The 23,945-nt window shown below is 44.5% G+C and overlaps 1 protein-coding gene across 3 annotated transcripts in view; it reads right to left on the reverse strand.

The window, feature by feature from the left end:
• The window catches only part of ST6GALNAC2 (ST6 N-acetylgalactosaminide alpha-2,6-sialyltransferase 2), a 230,125-nt gene that overhangs the window by 19,511 nt on the left and 186,669 nt on the right, over window positions 1–23,945 (reverse strand). For all 3 annotated transcript variants that reach the window (XM_068264437.1, XM_068264435.1, XM_068264436.1), the window contains one exon: window positions 3,833–3,995. In XM_068264437.1, coding sequence (XP_068120538.1) covers window positions 3,833–3,995 — 163 coding nt within the window. The remainder of the gene's footprint in view (window positions 1–3,832; window positions 3,996–23,945) is intronic.

Raw genomic sequence — 23,945 nt, forward strand, 5'->3', positions numbered from 1 at the left:
CTGTATATTCATTAAGCTTGTGCGCACTGCCTTCTGGGTAGTGACATCATGGGTTGCTAAGGGGGAAAAAAAACAGCAGTCCTCACTGTCATCAAGGTGGGACATGTGCACGAGGCAGAAGAAGTTTATCTTGCAGCCTCCGATGGGATGATTGATCATCCCTCTCTGCCCTGTGAAGCTGCCGCTGCCACTATCAGGTCAGCGACATGTGTTTAACTCTCCTCATCCCAGCTGGAATCCCTCTTGTCAGCTCTTCCTACAGCCTCCGATGATCTTCTAACTCTGCCTGCATGTCGGGTGAATGCACATGACATGCAGGCAGAGCTATAAGATCATCGGAGGCTGTAGGAAGAGCTGACAAGAGGGATTCCAGCTGGGATGAGGAGAGTTAAACACATGTCGCTGACCTGATTGTGGCAGCGGCAGCTTCACAGGGCAGAGAGGGATGATCAATCATCCCATCGGAGGCTGCAAGATAAACTTCTTCTGCCTCGTGCACATGTCCCACCTTGATGACAGTGAGGACTGCTGTTTTTTTTCCCCCTTAGCAACCCATGATGTCACTACCCAGAAGGCAGTGCGCACAAGCTTAATGAATATACAGCCGCGGAGCAGCCTCATGAGGGGGCGTGGCTTCCTACTTAAAGGTGTAATTCCAGCAAAATGCTGGATTTCTAGCAGAAAATACTGGGTTTTCATCTATAAATTGGGTATAGGCTACCTGCTGGCAATAAATTATTTTCAGCTTACAGTTCCTCTTTAATGCTATGAATATATTGCAGGCCCACCCAAGCAGGTAAGGAAAAAGTGAAAATGCTGATAGTGCTAATGATGAGCAATCAATATTGCCAGCAAAAAGTGCCAGGAAGATAATGCACCACTGGAAAAATAAACTACAACCCATAGAAGATGCAAATGCGAGAGAAACAATAATGGTATATGTGAAATGGAAAAACCGCTAAGAAAATAAGTGTCCTGTGTCCCAACACCCAAGTGAGTAGGAAGGAGTGAATTGAGAGCTTACTGGTGGATAGACAAGAAGGATGTGCTCCACCCGAGTTCCCCACTGTCCCGGGTCCCCCTTTGAATCACTTTCTCCTTTGAGGACAGGGTGGGAAGCCCTGGCTTATAGTACCTCACCAATGTAGTATAGTAATGTGTGGCTGTGTCACTGCCACAGCCCATCAATAAAGTGATTGAGTGACTGCACTTTGTTTTAAAAAATTTGTGTCACCTGACATTCTCACACAAAGCGTTACATCACTGTCCTTATGGAGATGACGGGCAAAGGCAGGCTGAAGCATAAAGGTAGAGGTGAGACAACCCATGCCTGTGAAATATGTGCTAATCTGCCAAATATTTGAGGCCTTTGCTACAGTGGCTGCAAATAATTTTTGGGCAGGTAAACACAGCGATTTTTCACATTTACACATTAAAAAAAGCCTCTGCGTCAAGTACGTATGTTTGTGAGACGGTTTTGCCATTGATCCCCCTCTGCCATGCCACTATCCATGCTCTTTGGACAGTTTTGACACCTTTTTAAAATATACAGTATTGTGGCTGCAAATATGCCCTGATGGTTTTAGAATTTCGCCTGCCATTAACCACTTGCCGACCGCACGCTTATACCGTGCGTCGGCAAAGTGGCAGCTGCAGGACCAGCGACGCAGTACTGCGTCGCCAGCTGCAGGCTGATTAATCAGGAAGCAGCCGCTCGCGCGAGCGGCTGCTTCCTGTCAAATCACGGCGGGGGGCTCCGTGAATAGCCTGCGGGCCGCCGATGGCGGCTCGCAGGCTAAATGTAAACACAAGCGTAAATAATCCGCTTTGTTTACATTTGTACGGCGCTGCTGCGATCAGCGGCCGGGGATCGCCGCCATGTGACAGGGGATGTCCTGTCACTGGCTGCACAGGACGGATAGCGTCCTGTGCAGCCTCGATCACCGGGGGGGGGGAGCAGGTAGGAGAGGGAGGGGGGAATTTCGCCGCGGAGGGGGGCTTTGAGGTGTCCCCCCCGCCAGCCACACGCAGGCAGAAGAGATCAGACCCCCCCTGCACATCATCCCCATAGGGGGGAAAAAAGGGGGGCAATCTGATCTCTCTGCCTGCACCCTGATCTGTGCTGGGGGCTGTAGAGCCCACCCAGCACAGATCACTATAAACCATGCTGGTCCTTAAGGGGAGGTAAAGGGTGGGTCATCAAGTGGTTAAACGGATACTTAAGCATCCCCCAAAAAGCCACTTATGGAAATTTCCAGTTTTTCTGGATTTGTGACAGCTGTTCGTTTACTTTTTTGCTTAAATGTTATGATGGAGAAACATCATCCGTGGACAATATGCACATTTTTCCACGATTGTTCACGAACCGGCAGTTCGCAGCAGACCCTATTGACTTTAAAGAAAAAAGATGGAGGCTGGCACCACCAATTAGAATTTATGCTCATTTTATTGCATTAGCAAGATGTCACAAAGCTTTGCTGGGCTAATGGCTAGTACGAGGGTCTTTTGGGCTTGGGCACACAAGTCCCCACTTTTTGAGTGCCACTCCACTCCACTGTTTTTTTCCTATTGACTTTAAAGGGATACTTAAGCATCCCCAATAAAGCCAGTTTTACTTACCTGGGGCTTTTACTGGCCCCCTGCAGTCTACCTGTGCCCGTGCCGGTACTCTCCGATCCTCCGGTCCCACGACGCGGCTCACTTTCAGCTTTGGTGACTGAGCCTGTCACCGGCCACTGCACCTGTGCGGCCCTGGCCATGCACGTCTCGTTAGCACTCCCGGCGCCAGGAGGATGCGCAAAGCCAGGGCCTCCCAGGCACAGTGGCTGACGACAGGCTCAGTCACCGAAACTGAGTCGCAGCGGGGGACCAGAAAAGTAGAGTAGAGTACCGGCACCGGCACAGGTCGACTCCAGGGACCCGGTAGAAGCCCCAGGTAAGTAAAACTGGCTTTAGTGGGGATGCTTAAGTATCCCTTTATAGTCAATAGGAAATAAAATAGTGGAGTGGAGTGGCTCTCAAAAAGTGGGGACTTGTATGCCCAAGCCCAAAAGACGCTCGTACTAGCCATTAGCCCAGCAAAGCTTTTTGACATCTTGCTAATGCAATAAAATAAGCATAATACTTATTGGTGGTGCAAGCCTCCATCTTTTTTTCTTTAAAGTCAATAGGGTCTGCTGCGAACTGCCGGTTCGTGAACAATCGTAGAAAAATGTGCATATTGTCCACGGATGATGTTTGTCCATCATAACATTTAAGCAAAAAAGTAAACAAACAGCTGTCACAAATCCAGAAAAACTGGACATTTCCATTTTTCATTATGTTCCTTTTTTTTTCCTTCTAGAAATGGGCACTGTATTTTATATTAAAGCAAGCCTGAAGCGAAGATTAACTTATGATATAATGAATTGTATTTGTAGTACTGCTAAGAAATAGAACATTAGGAGCAAATAAAACATATTGTTTTCTAGAATAGGAAGAGTTAAAAAAAGTCAGTTGTTATCTATGCAAAAGAGCTTCTCTGAGCTATTCAACTCAATTTGGTCAAAAACAGCCAAGAAACAGTGAGAGACAGCTTGAGATAAGGTTTTACTGCAGGGAAGTTCAAATGGGTCATTATTTCTGCTTTGTTTTATAGCTTAAAAGACAGAGTGTAATTTTAAAACTGCAACTGTGCCTGTGAAGTATGAGACTCTTCATTGCTTCTAATGTTCTATTCATTATCTGTACTACAGATACAATTCATTATATCCTAGGTTTTTTTCACTTTAGGTTTGCTGTACATGTACATGACTCCAACTTTCTTTGAATACAAATGAGTGTCATATCTTACCGAAACACATAGTCGTGCTGGTCTATCTCTTTCCCTTGGCGGGAACCATTTAGGATTCCACCATTACCAATCACGGCACACCGTACGCACCCCTCTGGCGGCTTCCAGTCAAACAGCCTCTGGTTTGCAGTATCATTGAGCAGGATTAACGTGGATGCCACATCTGAAAATGTAGAAAGAGCTGAATTAAACTTAAGTTAGTTCATTTCTTTACGTGTGCTTAATGCCTATTTTTGTATTTTTTTCAGGTGTCTTTCAAAAAAGGCGCTGAATATCTCTTGACATTCAATTATGTATCTGTTCAGTTCTCCTTGTTTTGTGATGGCTTTTCATATCTTTCAGTCAGCAATTGGTACAGGCAGTTTATTGCTGTCAGTAACTAGTTTAGCTTGTTTCCAGTCACGAGATACCAGTATCTAGTAAGACCAGAAACTCTCTACATCATACATTTAAAGCCTCATTTTAAAGTGGGATTAAACTCTAATATTTAACAAAATCGTCTTTTCCTACAAATATTGTCTCTCAAATTACAAGTTCCAAAAGTACAGTTTTATCTACTCTGAAAGCTACCATTGCATTTGATTGCGTAGTTGCTGTATTTATACAGTAGCAAAAAAAGGTATGTGAACCCTTTGGAATTATATGGACTTCTGCACAAATTGGTCATAAAATGTGATCTGATCTTCATCTAAGTCACAACAACAGACAGTCACAGTCTGCTTAAACTAATACCACACAAATAATTAAATGTTTCCATGTTTTTATTGAACACACTATGTAAACATTCACAATGCAGGTGGAAAAGGTATGTGAACCGTTGCATTTAACCACTTCACAACTGAGGGGTTTTACCCCTTCAGCATCCGAGCAATTTTCTCCTTTCAGCACTCCTTACATTCATTCGCCTATAACTTTATCATTACTAATCACAATGAAATGAACTATATCTTGTTTTTTTCACCACCAATTAGGCTTTCTTTAGGTGGGACATTATGCCAAGAATTATTTTATTCTAAATGTGTTTTAATGGGAAAATAGGAAAACATTTGGAAGAAAAAACATTTTTCAGTTTTCCGCCATTATAGTTTTAAAATAATGCATGCTACTATAATTAAAATCCATGTAACTTATATGCCCATTTGTCCCAGTTATTACACCGTTTAAATTATGTCCCTATCACAATGTTTGGCGCCAATATTTTATTTGCAAATAAAGGTGCATTTTTTCAGTTTTGCATCTATCCCTAATTACAAGCCCATAATTTATAAAGTAACAGTGTTATACCCTCTTGATATAAATATTTAAAGATTTCAATCCATAAGGTAACTATTTAATTTTTTTTTTATTGTAATTTTTTTTAATTTATTTTAATATTTCCCCCAAAAAATATTGGTAACAATTGGGGAGTGTGGGAGTTAATTAGTTAAAATTAATAGTAAAAAGAATTTATTTGTATGTGAAAAAAATGTTTGGGTGTAGTATTACTTTTTGGCCACAAGATGGCCACATTTTTTTTTTAGGCGTCCTGCAAGCGTCGGAAGGACGCTTGCAGGAAGGGAGGCTGGGAAACTGAGTTTTTTCACAATGATCGCGCTGCTTCTCGTAGAAGCATGCCGATCATTGTGGGGGCAGAGATCAACGAACGGGAATGGATTTTCCCATTCATTGATCTCTGGGCTAGCGGGCAGCGGCGTGCACGATCGCGGGAGTGCGAGCGGGAGTGCGGACAGCGGCGGTAGCGGCAGGGGTTGCGTATATCTACGCTCCGGGCGGGGAAGTGAAGTCCAAAGGAGCGTAGATATACTGTACCCTGGCGGCGAAGTGGTTAATAACTGGTTGAACCTCCTTTAGCAGCAATAACTTCAACCAAACATTTCCTGTAGTTGGAGATCAGACGTGCACAACAGTCAGGAGTAATTCTTGACCATTCCTCTTTACAGAACTGTTTCAGTTCAGCAATATTCTTGGGATGTTCGGTGTAAATCGCTTTCTTGAGGTCATGCCACATCATCTCAATCGGGTTGAGGTCAGGACTCTGACTGGGCCACTCCAGAAGTAGTATTTTCTTCTGTTTAAGCCATTCTGTTGTTGATTTACTTCTTTGCTTTGGGTCATTGTCCTGTTGCAACACCCATCTTCTGCTGAGCTTCAGCTGGTGAACGGATGGCCTTAAGTTCTCCTGCAAAATGTCTTAATAAACTTTGCAATTTATTTTTCCTTCAATGTTAGCAATCCATCCAGGCCCTGATGCAGCAAAGCAGCCCCAAACCATGATTCTCCCAACACCATATTTCACAGTTGGGATGAGGTTTTAATGTTGGTGTGCTTTGTCTCTTATACACCACCCATAGTGTTGTGTGTTTCTTCCAAACAACTCAACTTTGGTTTCATCTGCCTATAGAATATTTTGCCAGTACTGCTGGGGAACATTCAGGTGCTCTTTTGCAAACTTTAAATGTGCAGCAATGTTTTTTTGGACAGCAGTGGCTTTCTCTGTGGTATCCTTCCATGAACTCCATTCTTGTTTAGTGTTTTATGTATCGTAGATTCGCTAACATGGATGTTAGCATATGCCAGAGACTTTTGTCTTTAGTTAACACTCTAGGATTCTTCTTTGCTTCATTGAGCATTCTGTGCTGTGCTCTTGCAGTCATTTTTACAGGATGGCCACTCCTATGGAGAGTAGCAGCAGTGCTGAACTTTCTCCATTTATAGACAATGGCCCATATGCAATTTCCTTTTTCTCCCAAGTTCTCCTAGGTGATAATTTTTCATCTTCTCTTTAAAATAACTTTTCAGTCTTTGCAAATGAAAAAGTGTCAAAAAGTAGTAGATAAAGTACTGTCAAAATGATTTTGTGTCTTTGCTTGCTTGCTGGGGGTATAAAAGGCATTTTATTGACAAGGTGTGAAAATTTCAACTTGGAGAAAACTAAGGAGAAAAAGTCAATTGCATATGGGGCAATTTGTCTTACCATGGACTGATGAACTGCAAGGCTTTTGGAGATACTTTTATAACCCTTTCCAGCTTTATGCAAGTTAACAATTCTTAATCGTAGGTCTCTTTTGTGCGAGGCATCATTCACATCAGGCAATGCTTCTTGAGAAAAGCAAACCTAAAACTGGTGTGTGTTTTTTATAGGGCAGGGCAGCTGTAACCAACACCTCCAATCTCATCTCATTGATTGGACTCCAGCTGGCTGACACCTCACTCCAATTAGCTCTTGGAGATGTCATTAGTCTAGGGGTTATATTTATTTTATTCATCATGTCACATCTGTCATTGTAACCACCAGTTCTGTATTTTTTACTAGTGTCCCTATTTGATGTATATCATTGTCTGTATCATTATGTACCCCTTGTTTGTTTTCCTACTTTGGACAGCGCCACGGAATATGCTGGCGCTTTATAAATTATTATTAATAATATAATAATTACATTTAATTATTTGTGTGGTATTAGTTTAAGCAGACTGTGATTGTCTATTGTGACTTAGATGAAGATCAGATCACATTTTATGACCAATTTGTTTGCTACTGTATTATAATGTTTTTAGTGAGATTTCTCTGCTGTCTTACCTTCTGCTATCCATGCAAGCTCAAGCACTTCCAGGAATGCTTACTAATTGGCTGATATGGAAACGTAAATAAAATAATGTAATCGCTTTAGTTATAAGCTGCCCTCTTCCAACATAAGCTTACTGCTTACAGAGGCGCCAGCAGGGTCAAAACAATATTTCTTTAAAATGGATAAAATGAAGTAGGTAGCGGTGGACTTACCCCTCCAAAAACGACACAAAAAATTGCTGTTTTAAGCAAAAATCATTTTATTTACATACTCCGAACAAGGTGCAATGTGTTTCGCGGGTATATCCCACTTCCTCAGGCAATAGATAGGAGCATATCACCAATGCGGTCCGGTACGTACCTGGCGCCTCTGACTCCAGCGGGGGCGCTGTGGCGGCAAACCGTACGGAGATAGTCGTAAATACCCAATCTCTGTCGGGTCCGCTCTACTACGCAGGTTCAGGAGACTTACGCCTGCGCAGTAGAGCGGGGCGTCAGCGATCGGGTATTTCCGCTTATCTCTGAGCGGATAGCGGATCTTGCGCCTGCGACTGAGCCGGGGAGGTAAATATTTACATCCCCGGTGTTTGGACAGGCACAGCGTGGGACACAGGAGGATGGGGGAAGCCTCGATCAGATCCCGAGGGTTCCCCCTACCGAGGTGAGTACCCCCCAGGATACTTTTTGTAGTTACAGGTTTTCTTTAATTGTGCTGCTGTTAAGATTGACACTGCATGGAGGAATGTCACAAACTACGTTTTGCCATTTCCTGCCTGCTGGTGGTGCCCTGGACTTTCATGGCTCCACCAGCAGATGGCTCTGAGGACTTTACACCGTCCTGATCCTCCACCATCCACCAGCAGGTGGCCTGTTACTGTTGTTGCAAAGACTTGTTGTTCCCTGTTTGGCCTGCCGATGGCTTCAACAAAACTCTCATTGCGACTGTTCACCACCAGCTGCATCCTGTATTTGTTAATCACATGGGACTATTTAAGGACTGCCTCTTCCTCCTGCTAGTTGCCAGAACTTTACAGTTAGTTGCAGACCTGAGACTCTGTACATTCCTGTAGTTGCTTCATCATCTGTACCTGTTCTAATTTATCTGTTCCTTGATCTTGTAACTTGCCTGTATCTTGCTAACCTGTTGCCGAACCATTTATCCTGTCCTTGACTTTGCTATAAGCCAGCTTCTTTAGTCCTGTCCCTTGATCTGCTAAGACTATTGCTGACCCCAACACTACAAATCCAGCGCAAGAGGAGACTTGGGCACAGCCGGCGCCACCATAAACCATAATTGGAATTACAGCTATAGCAGCGCACAGTGAGTAACTTTGGCGCCATCAGAAGACGGAGCTGAATTTACTTTCAAGACACTGTAATTTGTCCGCCATCAGTAGCTGGAAACCAAATTACTTCATTCCTCACCATCCACATGGACCCGTAGGGGTAATAGTAATTAACGGCGGTGAATTCTCTCGTACGCTTTGACCCTGCTTTCCTGGTTAACTCGGCTACTGCCTGCTCCTTTGGTATTGTGTATGCTTGTACATATCTTTATGTTGTATATATCTCTTGTATATTGCCTTGTAAATAGATAGTCAGGATATTCGTTGAAGGTGTGTACACTGCATATGCCGGTTGTGGGAGATTCCTTCTATATGTTACGGCCAAAACCAGAAATCGGCCAATTCTAGAATTGGCCGGCCGTTTCTAGAACTGGCCGATTTGACGTCGGCCAAAGTCCAAAATGCTGGGAATTTCTGACATTGGTCGGCCAGTTCCAGAAACAGCCAAAGTCATTCGGCCAAAGTTAGAAATTGCCAGCATTTTAGACTTTGGCCGATGTCAAATTGACCAGTTCTATTACCATTTTGGCCGTAACATATTATATTGGCATTTTATTAGCGTTGACATAGCTGTAGCTATTAAAAATAAATATGCCACCAAATAATCATTAAAACTTATGTCAAAATGCAAAATCATCTCCCTTCTTCTATCAAATTCCTCCCCCCCCCCCTCCATTCTCTGTGTCCACCCCGTGTCAACTGGAGCCTTGGGTCGTTCGAGGAGAAAGCAGCCGGCAGACCATTGAGGACAGCAGACACTTGGGAACAGCGGGGACTGTTGAGCGGGGACAGCGGGACACCTCGAGGACATTCCTTCCCCCTATGTTCTCTGTCACCTGGGTCCTTGCACGCTCTGGTCCTTCAATGCAGACAGCGTAGACACTTGGGGGACAGTGGGACTGCTGAGTGGAGACAGCGGGATACCTTGGGGGCATTCCTCCCCCCTTCGTCATCTGGGAGGAGAAAGCAGCCGGTGGCCGTTGGAGAAGAAAGCAGCCGGCAGCATTTAGGTAACCCAGGGGTCCTTGCACGCAGTGAGCGCGGACCTGACGCTGACAGAGCACACAGCGTGGGAAGAGGGGACAGCAGGAATGGGAATGTCACAGAGGTGAGCTTTGGGACTTGGCCGGCCACATTTAGCCATAACGCGCTCTGGCCGGCCAAAGTCCAAAATTGAGTATCATTTTCTATATTCGCCGCATCAGGTGGCCACTTCGCCTTTTGACTGGCCAGAACCCGAAGTGGCCAGACTTCGGGTTCTGGCCGTAACATATACAGGATCTTCTCAAAAAATTAGCAAATTGTAATAAAGTTCATTATTTTCTGTAATGTACTGATTAAACATTAGACTTTCATATATTTTAAAAATCATTACACACAACTGAAGTAGTTCAAGCCTTTTATTGTTTTAATATTGATGATTTTGGCATACAGCTCATGAAAACCCAAATTTCCTATCTCAAAAAATTAGCATATTTCATCCGACCAATAAAAGAAAAGTGTTTTTAAAACAAAACAAGTCAACCTTCAAATAATTATGTTCAGTTATGCACTCAATACTTGGTCGGGAATCCTTTTGCAGAAATTACTGTTTCAATGCAGCGTGGCATGGAGGCAATCAACCCGTGGCACTGCTCAGGTGTTATGGAGGCCCAGGATGCTTCGATAGCGGCCTTAAGCTCATCCAGAGTGTTGGGTCTTGCGTCTCTCAACTTTCTCTTCACAATATCCCACAGATTCTCTATGGGGTTCAGGTCAGAAGAGTTGGCAGGCCAATTGAGCACAGTAATACCATGGTCAGTAAACCATTTACCAGTGGTTTTGGCACTGTGAGCAGGTGCCAGGTCGTGCTGAAAAATGAAATCTTCATCTCCATAAAGCTTTTCAGCAGATGGAAGCATGAACCCACTTTTGAACCAAAAACAGCGGCAGAAGCGCCTGACCTGGGCTACAGAGAAGCAGCACTGGACTGTTGCTCAGTGGTCCAAAGTACTTTTTTCGGATGAAAGCAACTTTTGCATGTCATTCGGAAATCAAGGTGCCCAGAGTCTGGAGGAAGACTGGGGAGAGTGAAATGCCAAAATGCATGAAGTCCAGTGTCAAGTACCCACAGTCAGTGATGGTCTGGGGTGCCATGTCAGCTGCTGGTGTTGGTCCACTGTGTTTTATCAAGGGCAGGGTCAATGCAGCTAGCTATCAGGAGATTTTGGAGCACTTCATGCTTCCATCTGCTGAAAAGCTTTATGGAGATGAAGATTTCATTTTTCAGCACGACCTGGCACCTGCTCACAGTGCCAAAACCACTGGTAAATGGTTTACTGACCATGGTATTACTGTGCTCAATTGGCCTGCCAACTCTCCTGACCTGAACCCCATAGAAAATCTGTGGGATATTGTGAAGAGAAAGTTGAGAGACGCAAGACCCAACACTCTGGATGAGCTTAAGGCTGCTATCGAAGCATCCTGGGCCTCCATAACACCTGAGCAGTGCCACGGGCTAATTGCCTCCATGCCACACCGCATTGAAGCAGTCATTTCTGCAAAAGGATTCCCGACCAAGTATTGAGTGCATAACTGAACATAATTATTTGAAGGTTGACTTTTTTGTTTTAAAAACACTTTTCTTTTATTGGTCGGATAAAATATGCCAATTTTTTGAGATAGCAAATTTTGGGTTTTCATGAGCTGTATGCCAAAATCATCAATATTAAAACAATAAAAGGCTTGAACTACTTCAGTTGTGTGTAATGAATCTAAAATATATGAAAGTCTAATGTTTATCAGTAAATTACAGAAAATAATGAACTTTATCACAATATGCTAATTTTTTGAGAAGATCCTGTATACCTGCATTAGGTATTGGAGTGATTGCATGTGGTTTGCACTTAATGTGCATTTATGTTTGTTGGATGCAAGTTTTACACTATATTGCTTTGCAATAAAATCCTATTGCACACTATTGTTCTTTTCTCAACGTCAGTATCTCTGAAAACTGTGGACATTTCCTGATCACCTGTTTAGTAATCTTGACAAGGCAAGCAGGGCTACCCAGATAAAATCTTTCCAGGAGTCAGTAAGCATGGCCCTGCTTTGTAGTTTGGAAACATAACCAATTAGGTCCTTCCTCCATGAAGTGACTGTGATTATATCTTATTAGTAATGCAATTAAGATAAAAGCCTCTTTGGCAAAGGCAAAAAATAAAGAGTGTAATGCTGGGAATACACGGGTTGTTTTTTACGCTCGATTCTCCGCTCGATCGACTTTGCGGCTCGATTCTCTTATCTTCTCAGGGGCGTAACTAGAAATCACTGGGCCCCTGCAAAACTTAAGATTGGGCCCCCTTCCCGCAGTCGTCACCCCCCCACCCTGCAGAAAAACGCATAAATAAAACTGAAAAATGAGTGTGCTCCCAGTCGCAGCTTATTACACTCACCCTGTCCCTTGATGGCGCAGAACTGGCTCTGCAGACTCTTCCACCATCACTACAACACACAGCACTTGGGAAGGAGTAGAGAGGTTGGGGGCTGGGCACTATACACAAGAGCCTGCTGTGCACTCAATAGGGACTGTCTACAAATCTTTGTCTGAAAAACGTTGTATGATTTCTTATCAGTGGCTGAGCAGATGCAGTCATTAGAACAATTGTGCAGAGAATAGAAAGCTTTTTCTCTCCATGCCCTTAGTTGTCAGTCTCTCAGAACAGGGAAAAAAAACATCTCCCCCCCATGGGGCCCCCTTCAGCTTCTGGGCCCCCCTGCGGCTGCATCCCTTGCAGGGTCTATTGTTACGCTCCTGTATCTTCCGCTCGTTTTTCTTATCTTTTTCCATTCACCTCTATCAGGAATCGAGCGACAAAACGATCGAACTGGAGATCGGACATGTCGGAAATTATCTATCTAACCATCTATCTGCCACAAAAACGAAATGTGTATTCCCAGCATAAAATGTACAGTATAAAATGTTTTTTACACTTAAAGGAAAAATAAACTGAGAAAGATATTGATTTTTACTTTTAAAATAATACCAGTTGCCTGACTCTCCTGCTGATCCTGTGTCTCTAATACTTTCAACCACAGCTTCAAAACAAGCATGCAGATCAGGTGCTCTGCCTGAAGTCAGACTTTCAGGTGTGTGATTCAGCCACTACTGCAGCTAAAGAGATCAGCAGGGCTGCCAGGCAACTGGTATTGTTTAAAAGGAAAAATCCATATCCCTCTTAGTTTAGGTTCCCTTTAACCTCCTTAGCATTACGGACGAGCTGAGCTTGTCCAGTAACGCCGCTGTGCACTGCTCAGGCCCTGGTGGGCCGATTTGCACTTTTTTTTTTCAAACACGCAGCTGCACTTTGCTAGCTGCGTGTTTGATTTGATCGCCGCCGCTCGCCGCCGATCCGCCGCCACAGAGGGCGCCCCCCGCAGACCCCTTGCGCAGCCTGGCCAATCACCGCCAGGCTGCGCTATGGGGTGGATCGGGACTCCCCCTGACGTCACGCGTCGATGACGTCATCGCGATCATGGCCATGGCGACGGGGGAAGCTCATACATGAAATCCCATTCAGAACGGGATTTCCTGTTGCGTAATAGCGCCAGCGGTGATCGGAGGGTACGGGAGGACGCCGCAGGGAGGAGGGAAGCATGTAGCTAGTGATAGGCTAGCTACATTGCTCCGCAATGTTTCAGAACGCCAGGGAGGTTAAACAATTAGAGCCTAGTTCCACTGGGTGTTGCATACGTTTTTAGATTCAGTTGTGGCGCCCGTGCTGCAGCCAAATCGCTCTTGCCGTGCCATGCATGGCTATAGGGATTCCGATGCACGCTACAAAAAAACTGCAGCATGCCGCCCAGATTTGCACCAGCATGTGATTCGGACGGCATGCTGGTGTCTGAATAGGCAGCGTTCCCCATCTAAATTGCAGAGTTGGGGAAACATTACGTAGCCCGACATAGTGGAAACGGGCCCTTAAAAAAGTGATTGTAAGGCAGAGTCTTAGGCCTTGTTCACATTATAAATCGCCAGTGCTATCACAAGCGCTGAGCGATTTATTGAGTGATTTTGAAAGTGCTTTCAGAGTGATTTGTGTTTAGAAAAGTGCTTTTCTAAGCACATTTGTGTTGCTGTTTTTTTCACTTCCTGATGTCAGTCAGGAAGTGAACTCTTTGCCCTTGCGTTATGATTCTTACTGGTTTTTAGGGTCTAAAAGCAGTGCAATTTTTTTGTATGCTTTTAGGTCCTAAAACCTGGAAAAAAATCATGCTAGGGAGTTCTGCAGCAGCCCAGCACTCACTCACCTCCCTGGGATCCAGCGCTGAAGTTCTCCCTCCGTCTTCTGGGTGGCGCTGTAACCCTGTAGTGAGATTGCCGGATGTCGTCATGGCGACAGACGCCGATCTCACCAGAGAGAAGCAGAGCCTCGGAGGAGAGGAAGAAGAATCCCCCGGGAGGTGAGTGAAAACACCCGCTGTGTGCTATACTCTGCAGTAACCTCCTGGCGGCTACCATAAATTCTATCGCTAATCGCAAACGCTAACGGTTTAAATGAGCGTTTTGTAAGCGATTTCATGTTTTCTGGCAATTTTGGTAGCGTTTTTAAAAAGTGTGTCTTGCCAGCGATTTGCAATTAGCGTTTTTAATTCTGATTGGTCCTTTCAATGAATTTTAATTTTTTAGAGTGCAGTAATTTAAAAAAACGAGCAAAATCGCTCTGTATAGCGATTCATGAGCAATTATGCCAGCGTTTATATACTTTACATTGCAGAAACGCGAAGGCAAAACGCTAACGCTCAAACATGCTGCATGTCCTGCATTTGCAATTTTGCTAATCGCAATCACTCCAGTGGAATTTGGCCCATCCATGTTGCGCTGATCCACCTTTTGCGCAATTTTCAATTTTCGATTTTATTTGATTAGCCGCACCCAGGCTATGCATATACATAGGTTAGGATTTAGTTAGTGTTAGGCCCCTCCCATGGAGGATTGACTTCTTCGCAGTGGGAGGGACGAGTACTTAATAGGTTGCATGCAAGCTGTTAATGGAAACCAACATCCTCCTCTAGTGGTAGACAGGTCATGTGTATGCTCGGTGTGTATTCGACCCCACAAGTGGGGCTTGCACTCTTTTGCAGGTAGGCACTAGTCTGTTTTTAAGTAGCGCTGCTCATTTCCTTGCTGTGTACTAGTGTAATTTGTTTTTGGTCAGCTGCTCCCGCTTAACAGCCATGCTTTTGGTGTATATGCAGAGCTTCTGTTTGGGTTCAAGGTGCGTTTGTAGTTCCTGGGGGGGCTCAGCGCATCTCTGATGGAGGCCATTCGGAGGCGGCCTGGTGTTGCGCTGATCCACCTTTTGCGCAATTTTTGCGAACATTAGCTAAGCGTTTAGGGAAATTGCTAGCAGTTTGAAAACCTCCCTAAACGCACAAAAAAAAATTGCTAGCGTTTTGAATCGCTCCCTCAACGCTCAAAAAAATCGCTCTAGTGGGTTCCAGCCCTCAGGCCTGGAACCAACGACAAATCGCTAGCGTTTTTAATGAGCGTTTTGTAAGCAAATTCAGGAGAATTTTACGGCGATTTTGGAGGCAATTTTAAAAAGTGTAAGCTTTTTGCCAGCGATTGCATAGCGATTTGCGATTTTACTTCTGATTGGTCCTTTCAATTAATTTTCTTTTTTTTTTTACAATGTGTAGTCATTTAAAAATGCTAGCAAAATCGCTCTGTGAAGGTTTTGACCAGCGATTACACACGCGTTTATATACTTTACATTGCAGAAACGCTAACACCAATCGCTAAACAATAAAAATGCTGCATGTCCTGCATTTGCGATTTTGGTAATCGCAATCGCTCCAGTGGAATTTGGCCCATCCATTAACATTAGCTGAGCGTTTAGGGAAATCGCTAGCGGTTTGAAAACCTCCCAAAACGCACAAAAAAACGCTCTAGGGGGTTCCAGCCCTCAGTGTGACAAAGCCCTCATAGATATTACTTTAACACAATACAGTCGGGTTTTTTTTAGAGTTTCATTTTTTAAGGTTTAGAATGTATTAAATGTTATCAAAAATAAAATATTTGCTTTCAAATTCTGGGAAAACTCTTTTCAAAGAATCTGAAAAGGAATCCTTCAGGGAAAAAAAACCAATTATTTAAAGAAATGTTAGCTACCTAAATTATACAGTATGGTGAAGAATATGAGAAACATGACAAAGCAGGAACCTGCATTCAGTTTGCATTCTCAGGTGAATTCTTTGTCCATAGTAACCTGAAACGCAGCCCAACTGCTTTGCATCAGTGATGTAATACAGCGGCACTGTCTGCAATGCTTCTTCGCTTTACATTTGTGGTAGGAAAAGAATCTGTAATCTAGAAAACACATAACCACCTAAGCAGAACAACCAAATCAAATAACATCTTTATAAAAAAAAATCCTGAATAATTAAGAGCACCCAAGCACTGTGTTTGATAACTCATTAACTGAACCTTTAGAATGTATTTTGAAACATGAAACATGAACATGTAGTCCAGGAAAAAGAAAACTCTGAATAGGGTGAGAAGCACCAAAGAAGATTAAGAACCTTGTTAGCAAATTCTTTAGCTGCACTCTGCTAAGGTCATATAAAAGCATATTTGGGTTACATATAAATGTATTTGTCCCCCCCTCACACACCTTAACCACCTTAGCGGTATGGACGAGCTCAGCTCGTCCATTACCGCCAGAGGGTGCCGCTCAGGCCCTGCTGGGCCGATTTACCTGAAATAAAGAGCAGCACACGCAGCCGGCACTTTGCCAGCCGCGTGTGCTGCCCGATCGCCGCCGCTCTGCGGCGATCCGCCGCGAGCAGCGGCGAAAGAGGGTCCCCCCAGCCGCCTGAGCCCTGCGCAGCCGGAACAAATAGTTCCGGCCAGCGCTAAGGGCTGGATCGGAGGCGGCAGACGTCAGGACGTCGGCTGACGTCCATGACGTCACTCCGCTCGTCGCTATGGCGACGATCTAAGCAAAACAAGGAAGGCCGCTCATTGCGGCCTTCCTTGTTTATTCCGGGCGCCGGAGGCGATCAGAAGAACGCCTCCGGAGCGCCATCTAGTGGGCTTTCATGCAGCCAACTTTCAGTTGGCTGCATGAAATATTTTTTTTTTTATTTAAAAAAAACCCTCATGCAGCTGCCCTGGCGATCTTAATAGAACGCCAGGGTGGTTAAAGAGTAACTGTCACGAAAATCTTAACATTTAAAACACATACAAATAAGAAGTACATTTCTCCCGGAGTAAAATGAGTCATAAATTACTTCTCTCCTATGTTGCTGTCACTTACAGCAGGTAGTAGAAATCTGACATTACTGACAGGTTTTGGGTTAGTCCATCTCTTCATGGGGCATTCTCAGGATGGCCTTTATTCTTTATAAAGACATTCCCTGAAGATGATGAATACAAAGATGCTGGCCAGCCTCCATGCTCGCTTTACACTATTTTGGCAGATGGACAGAGCAACTGCCATTCACTAAGGGCTCTTTCACATTAGGGCAGATTTTCTGCGTTTCAACGCAAAGGATAAAGTTTGCGTTACCCAAGGTGAAATGAAAGTCCATAGACTTTCATTTTAGCTTTCACATATAACGCAGCCTTTTTGTGCGTTGCGTTACACTGCACCCAGGCGCAGTTTTTCGGCCAACGCTAGCTTTATGCGTTACAATGTTAGTCAATGTAAAACGCACACTATGCGCGTTTTTAATCCGTTAACGCAGGCAATCAGTCCCAGAATGCAACAGAGGAACAATGTAGAAAGTTGAAAACTAAAAGAAAAAAAAATTACCTGCGTTTTCCTATGTCCTGTAACGCATTGAAAACGGATTAAAAACGCACACTCACTGCAGTGCAACGCATATCAAAACGCATTAAAAAGCATACAACAAAACGTATGCTTTGAGCGTTCTCCAACGCAAGCTCTGATGTGAAAGAGCCCTAAGTGCTTTTAAAAATAAAGAAAACCCTGAGAACCCCCCTATGAGAAGATGGGCTAGTCCAAAATATGTCGGTAATGCCAGATGTCTACTACCTACTGTAAGTGACAGCAACATAGGAGAAAAGTAATTTATGGCTCATTTTACTCTGGGAGAAATGTACTTCTTATTTGTATGTGTTTAACAATTTAAGATTGTCATGAAAGTTCCTCTTTAAGCACTTCCCCACTGAGTTTTTTTTCCCCTTTTGTACCAGAGCAATTTTCACCTTTCAGCACTCCTTCCATTCATTCGCCAATAAGTTTATCACTACTAATCACAACAAAACGATCTTTATCTTGTTTATTTCACCACCAATTAGGCTTTCTTTGAGTGGTACATTCTAAGAATTATTTTATTCTAAATGCATTTTAACGGGAAAATGGCTAAAATTGGAAAAAAAAATCATTATTTCTTAGTTTACGGCCATTATAGTTTTAAAATAATACATGCTAATAATAATGAAAACCCACACATTTAATTTGCCCATTTGTCCCAGTTATTGCAACATTTAACATTTTTCCCTAGTACAACGTATAGCACCAATATTTTATTTGGAAATAAAGGTGAATTTTTTCAGTTTTACATCCATCACTAATTACAAGCCCGTATTTTCAAAATTGACAGTAATATACCCTCTAGACATACATATTAAAAAAAAAGTTCAGTCCCCAAGGTAACTATTTTGTATTTTTTTATTGTCTTTTTATTATTATTATGCAAAACGTAATTTAGGTAACTATGGGAGAGTGTGGGAGGTAAGGAGTTATTTTTAATGGTATGTATGTGTATTTTATTAAAAAGAAAATGTATGTAGGTGTAATTTTAGTATTTTGCACATTGCCTTGAACATCTCACGGGGCACTGTTCAAGCAATCATTCAGAAATGGAAGGAGTATGGCACAACTGTAAACCTACCAAGACAAGGCCGTCCACCTAAACTCACAGGCCTAACAAGGAGAGCGCTGATCAGAAATGCAGTCAAGAGGCCCATGGTGACTCTGGACATAGGCCTAGTGCACACCAGAGCGGTTCGGTTGCAGTTTGCGATCCGCTTGCGGGTGCGGATCTGCTAGAGTAATGTATTTCAATGGTCTGGTGCACACCAGAGCGGGAGGCGTTTTGCAGAAATGCATACTCCCGGGCTGCTGCAGATTTTGGATTTCGGATGCGTTTCTGCCTCAATGTTAAGTATAGGAAAAACGCAAACCGCTCTGAAAAACGGCACTTCAGAGCGGTTTGCAAGGTGTTTTTTGTTACAGTAGCTGTTCAGTAACAGCTTTACTGTACCAATACATGAAATCTACTACACCAAAAACGCTTCACAAAACCGCAAAATGCTAGCTGAAACGCTACAGAAAAATAAGAAAAAGCGTTTCAAAATCTGCTAGCATTTTGCGGATCTGCTAGCGGTTTTTGGTGTGCACCAGGCCAAACTGCAGAAAGCTACAACTCAGGTGGAGGAATCTGTCCATAGGACAACTATTAGCACTGCACAATGTTGGCCTTTATGGAAGAGTGGCAAGAAGAAAGCCATTGTTAACAGAAAAGCATAAGAAGTCCCGTTTGCAGTTTGCCACAAGCCATGTGGGGACACAGCAAACATGTGGAAGAAGGTGCTCTGGTCAGATGAGATCAAAATGGAACTTTTTGGCCAAAATGCAAAACACTATGGCCTAGTGCACACCAGAGCGGTTCGGTCGCGTTTTCAGATCCGATTGCGGATGTGGAAACGCTAGGGTAATGTATTTCAATGGGGTGGTATCGTAAGAGAACAGAGGCGCCAGCAGGATAAAAGGTAATAAAAATTTTAAAATTTGCTGGGAGGCAGTGGTGGACTTACCTCCGGAAAGCAGACTCAAAATACTGTCTGAATTAAACAAATAAATTTATTATTGGTACCCCAAAAGATGCAACGCGTTTCGCAGGCACAGCCCGCCCCATCAGGCAATAAGGTAGGGGACAAACAGTCCCAGAGGTGCCATTCGTGCTACTGACGAGCTACTGTTTGTCCCCTACCTTATTGCCTGATGGGGCGGGCTGTGCCTGCGAAACGTGTTGCATCTTTTGGGGTACCAATAATACATTTATTTGTTTAATTCAGACAGTATTTTGAGTCTGCTTTCCGGAGGTAAGTCCACCACTGCCTCACAGCAAATTTTTAAATTTTATTACCTTTTATCCTGCTGGCGCCTCTGTTCTCTTACGATAATACTGTGTCCACCCCTGGTGGAGGAGTGACCTACCCCTACTTTCCTGATCTACAGAGAGCGACATCTTAATCCTGAGTGAGGACAAGTCTAATCTCCTCACCTGCATCTACAGTGGTTGCCTAAGAGGTAACCCACGCTTGTGAGTATATTCATCTCACACTTACATTTATCCACGGTTTCCAATACATGCTACACTATATTGGGCTCTCGGTGTCTCCTATTTATATTCAATGGGGTGGTGCACACCAGAGCGGGAGGTGTTTTGCAGAAACGCATACTCCTGGGCTGCTGCAGATTTTGGATTGCTGCAGCGTTTCTGCCTCCAATGTAAAGTATAGGAAAAACGCAAACCGCTCTGAAAAACGGCAGTTCAGAGCGGTTTTGCTGGCATTTTTGTTACATAAGCTGTTCAGTAACAGCTTTACTGTAACAATATCAGAAATCTACTACACCAAAAACACTTCACAAAACCGCAAAATGCTAGGTGAAACGCTACAGAAAAATAAGAAAAAGCGTTTCAAAATCTGCTAGCATTTTGCGGATCTGCTAGCGGTTTTTGGTGTGCACCAGGCCTATGCGTGCCTGAAAACTAACACTGCACATCACTCAGAACACACCATCCCCACTGTCAAATATGGTGGTGGCAGCATCATGCTCTGGGGGTGCTTCTCTTCAGCAGGGACAGGGAAGCTGGTCAGAGTTGATGGGAAGATGGATGGAACCAAATACAGGGCAATCTTGGAAGAAAACCTCTTGGAGTCTGCAAAAGACTTGAGACTGGGGTGGAGGTTCACCTTCCAGCAGGACAACGGCCCTAAACATAAAGCCAGGGCAACAATGGAATGGTTTAAAACAAAACATATCCATGTATTAGAATGGCCCAGTCAAAGTCCAGATCTAAATCCAATTGAGAATCTGTGGCAAGATCTGAAAACTGCTGTTCACAAACGCTGTCTATCTAATCTGACTGAGCTGGAGCTCTTTTGCAAAGAAGAATGGGCAAAGATTTCAGTCTCTGATGTGCAAAGCTGGTAGAGACATACCCTAAGGCCTCCTTTCCACGGACCGCTGATAGGCAGTGAAATGCCTCTCAAACTCTCTCAACTGCTTACTTCTGCCTGTTAACTGCTTGCTGAGCACATTAGTGCCTAAGGGCCTCCTTTCCACGAACTGTTGAGCTGTGTGCTCAGCAAGCAGTTACCAGGCAGAACTAAGCACTTATCATGCAACAACAAGCAGTTACTAGGCAGCAGAGAGCAGTTGAGAGAGTTTAAGAGGCATTTCACTGCCTATCAGCGGTCCGTGGGAAGGAGGCCTAAGGGCTCGTTCCCACTGTTGCGACGCGATTTCGGCCGCATTCCGACGCTTGTAAAAACGCATGCGGATGCGTTTCCACATGCGTTTTTACCCGCGATTTCGCATGGCAGGGTGCCATGCGAAATTAACCATGACACTGCCAGGGCAAAATAAAATTGAAAAAGGTGCGAAATCGCACGCGAAATCGCGGGTAAAAACGCATGTAACAAACGCATGCGTTTTTACTATTAAATACATTAGCGGCGATTCGCATGCATTCCACTCGCAGGCGAATTCGTTGGCTCTTTTGTGCGTTTTTTTACCGCTGAAAAAAACGCACATCACCAACGCTACAGTGGAAACAGGCCCACCCACTTGCATACCATGTGCGAATCTGCATGCGTTGGACGCATGCAGATTCGCGATAGTGGAAACGAGCCCTAAAACTCTCACAACTGCCTGATAACTGCTCACTGCTGCCTGGTATCTGCTTGATGAGCAGACAGCTCAAAAGTCCATGGAAAAGAGGCTTAAAGCCTACAACTCCAGATCCTCACCTGGAAAGGTGTTTTCTGCTGTTAGGACCCACTACAGCGCTTTTGGCCGTGGTTTTGGATAGCCATAAATTGCTGACGAATTCCAAAAATGCTTTGCCAATGTAAGTGAATTGGGAGGAACCCACTGGAGCGATTGTGATTAGGGTAATTGCAAAAGCAGGACATGCAGCATTTTGTGAGCATTTGTGTTCAAATGTAAAGTTTGTAAGCACCATCAAATCACTAATGAGTCTCTACACGGCGCTTTGTGTGTGATTTTTAAAGTGCGAGAGGTACCCACAAGCCCTTGTTTTACCCATAATGCTTTAAAATTGAAATCACAATCGCTCACAAAAAGCTAATATTTTTGTAAAATTGCTACAAAAATCGCTGGAAATTGCTTACAAAATGCTTGCATAAAACGCAAGCGATTGTGATTTGCAATTCCTAGTGGCCCTTATGCAGTGATGCTTTGAATTTGGCTTTAGCTGCCTCCATGCTGTTAACCCATTGATAAAGGTTTTGTTCCGAATCGCCGTACGCCGTCTGGCAGGGCCGGCCCGCTCATGAGGCGGGGTGAAACTTTTGCCTCAGGCGGCAAATTTCCAGGGGCGGCACCCGCCCGTCCGTGGGTGCGGGGAGCCGGCCCGCCGAGCTGGAGGGGTAGCTGGCAGGACGGGGGTATTGGGCCAGCGGCGGGGAGGGGGGTCGGACCCCCCCCCCTCCCTCGCCTGGGTCCCCCGTCCTCCGCTCCCCTCCAGCCTAAATAGACGCAGCCGTATATGTAAGAGGCACGGGCGGGGAGACACTCACCTCCTCCTCGCTCCAGCGTGCGCTCCACTGACATCACTTCCTGCAACGCTGCAGGAAGTGATGTCAGTGGAGCGCATGCTGGGAAGAGGTGAGTGTCCTCCCCGCCCGTGCGTCTTACAAATACGGCTGCGTCTATTTAGGCTGGAGGGGAGCGGAGGACGGGGGACCCAGGCGAGGGAGGGGGGGGTCCGACCCCCCTCCCCGCCGCTGGCCCAATACCCCCGTCCTGCCAGCTACCCCTCCAGCTCGGCGGCCCCCCAGAGCGGCCCCCCCCCTGAGGGGGGGGGGAGGGGCGGCGGTGGCAATTTTTTTTTTTAAATTTGCCTCAGGCGGCAAAAAGTCTAGGGCCGGCTCTGCCGTCTGGGTAATATTGCGGTTGATGTACCTCCTTGACACTCTGAACTCTTATTGCAATTTTGGTCATTGTTGCTGTATTTTGCTTATGCATTTGCTAGAATTGTTGTTGCGTTAAATTATTCCACATTGTTTTGTGTCCCTTTGCATGTTATGGCAAGCCTCATGTTGGGCTCTCCTACTTTTGTATTCATTACGCCATTTGACTCACAACCATTGCTATATCGATATTATTACTATCTGTATATAGTATTTAAGTACATTTGAAATCGGCGCCGGTAGACTTGGGCGCAGGATACAGCGGTATATGGCTGATCCTGCTTCTGCACAAGTCCGGGCCGTTTTAATTACTATTCCCCCTCCAGGCCGCCATGGATAGTGGGGGAATGAAATAATTTGGCTTCCAGCGATTGCTGGAGGCCGAATTATTGTGTTTTTTAAGCAACTTTGGCTCCATCTTGTGACGGAGCCGATGTTACTCACTGGGCGCCGCTATAGACTAATTCCCATTATAATCTATGGCGGCGCTGGCTGCGCCCAAATCTAGCAGCGCTGAAAAGCACTGCTCCGATAGTATTTGCCTTGTCTGACCACTTTTTCAGTTCTTTTGCTACACTGGGCTCTATTCTCAAAGACTTCCCGCATGCGGTAAAGCACACGCGGGAAGTTTGCACCCAAAATACCGTCAAGTTGGAATTCTCAAAATGTTCCGCATGTTTTTTCCGCATGCGGAAAAAGTGTGATAAAAGTGCGGGATTCATGAGGAAAAATTTCCGCAAAAGTTGGTATTTTCCGCAATAAAATATAAATTCTCAAAAATGTTCAGGCGCATCATTTCGTCGTTAATTACCGATTTTTTTTTTTTTATCACCTACAAGTAGTAGGTGATATATTCCGCATCCCATTGACTTTAATGAAGTCTGGAGGCTTAAGCTGAGTACACACGTACGATAACGATCGTTCGAAAACGAACGATAACGACAATCGGACCGATAATCGTGCGCT

This window comes from Hyperolius riggenbachi, chromosome 12, assembly GCF_040937935.1.
Source record: "Hyperolius riggenbachi isolate aHypRig1 chromosome 12, aHypRig1.pri, whole genome shotgun sequence".
NCBI lineage: Eukaryota > Metazoa > Chordata > Amphibia > Anura > Hyperoliidae > Hyperolius > Hyperolius riggenbachi.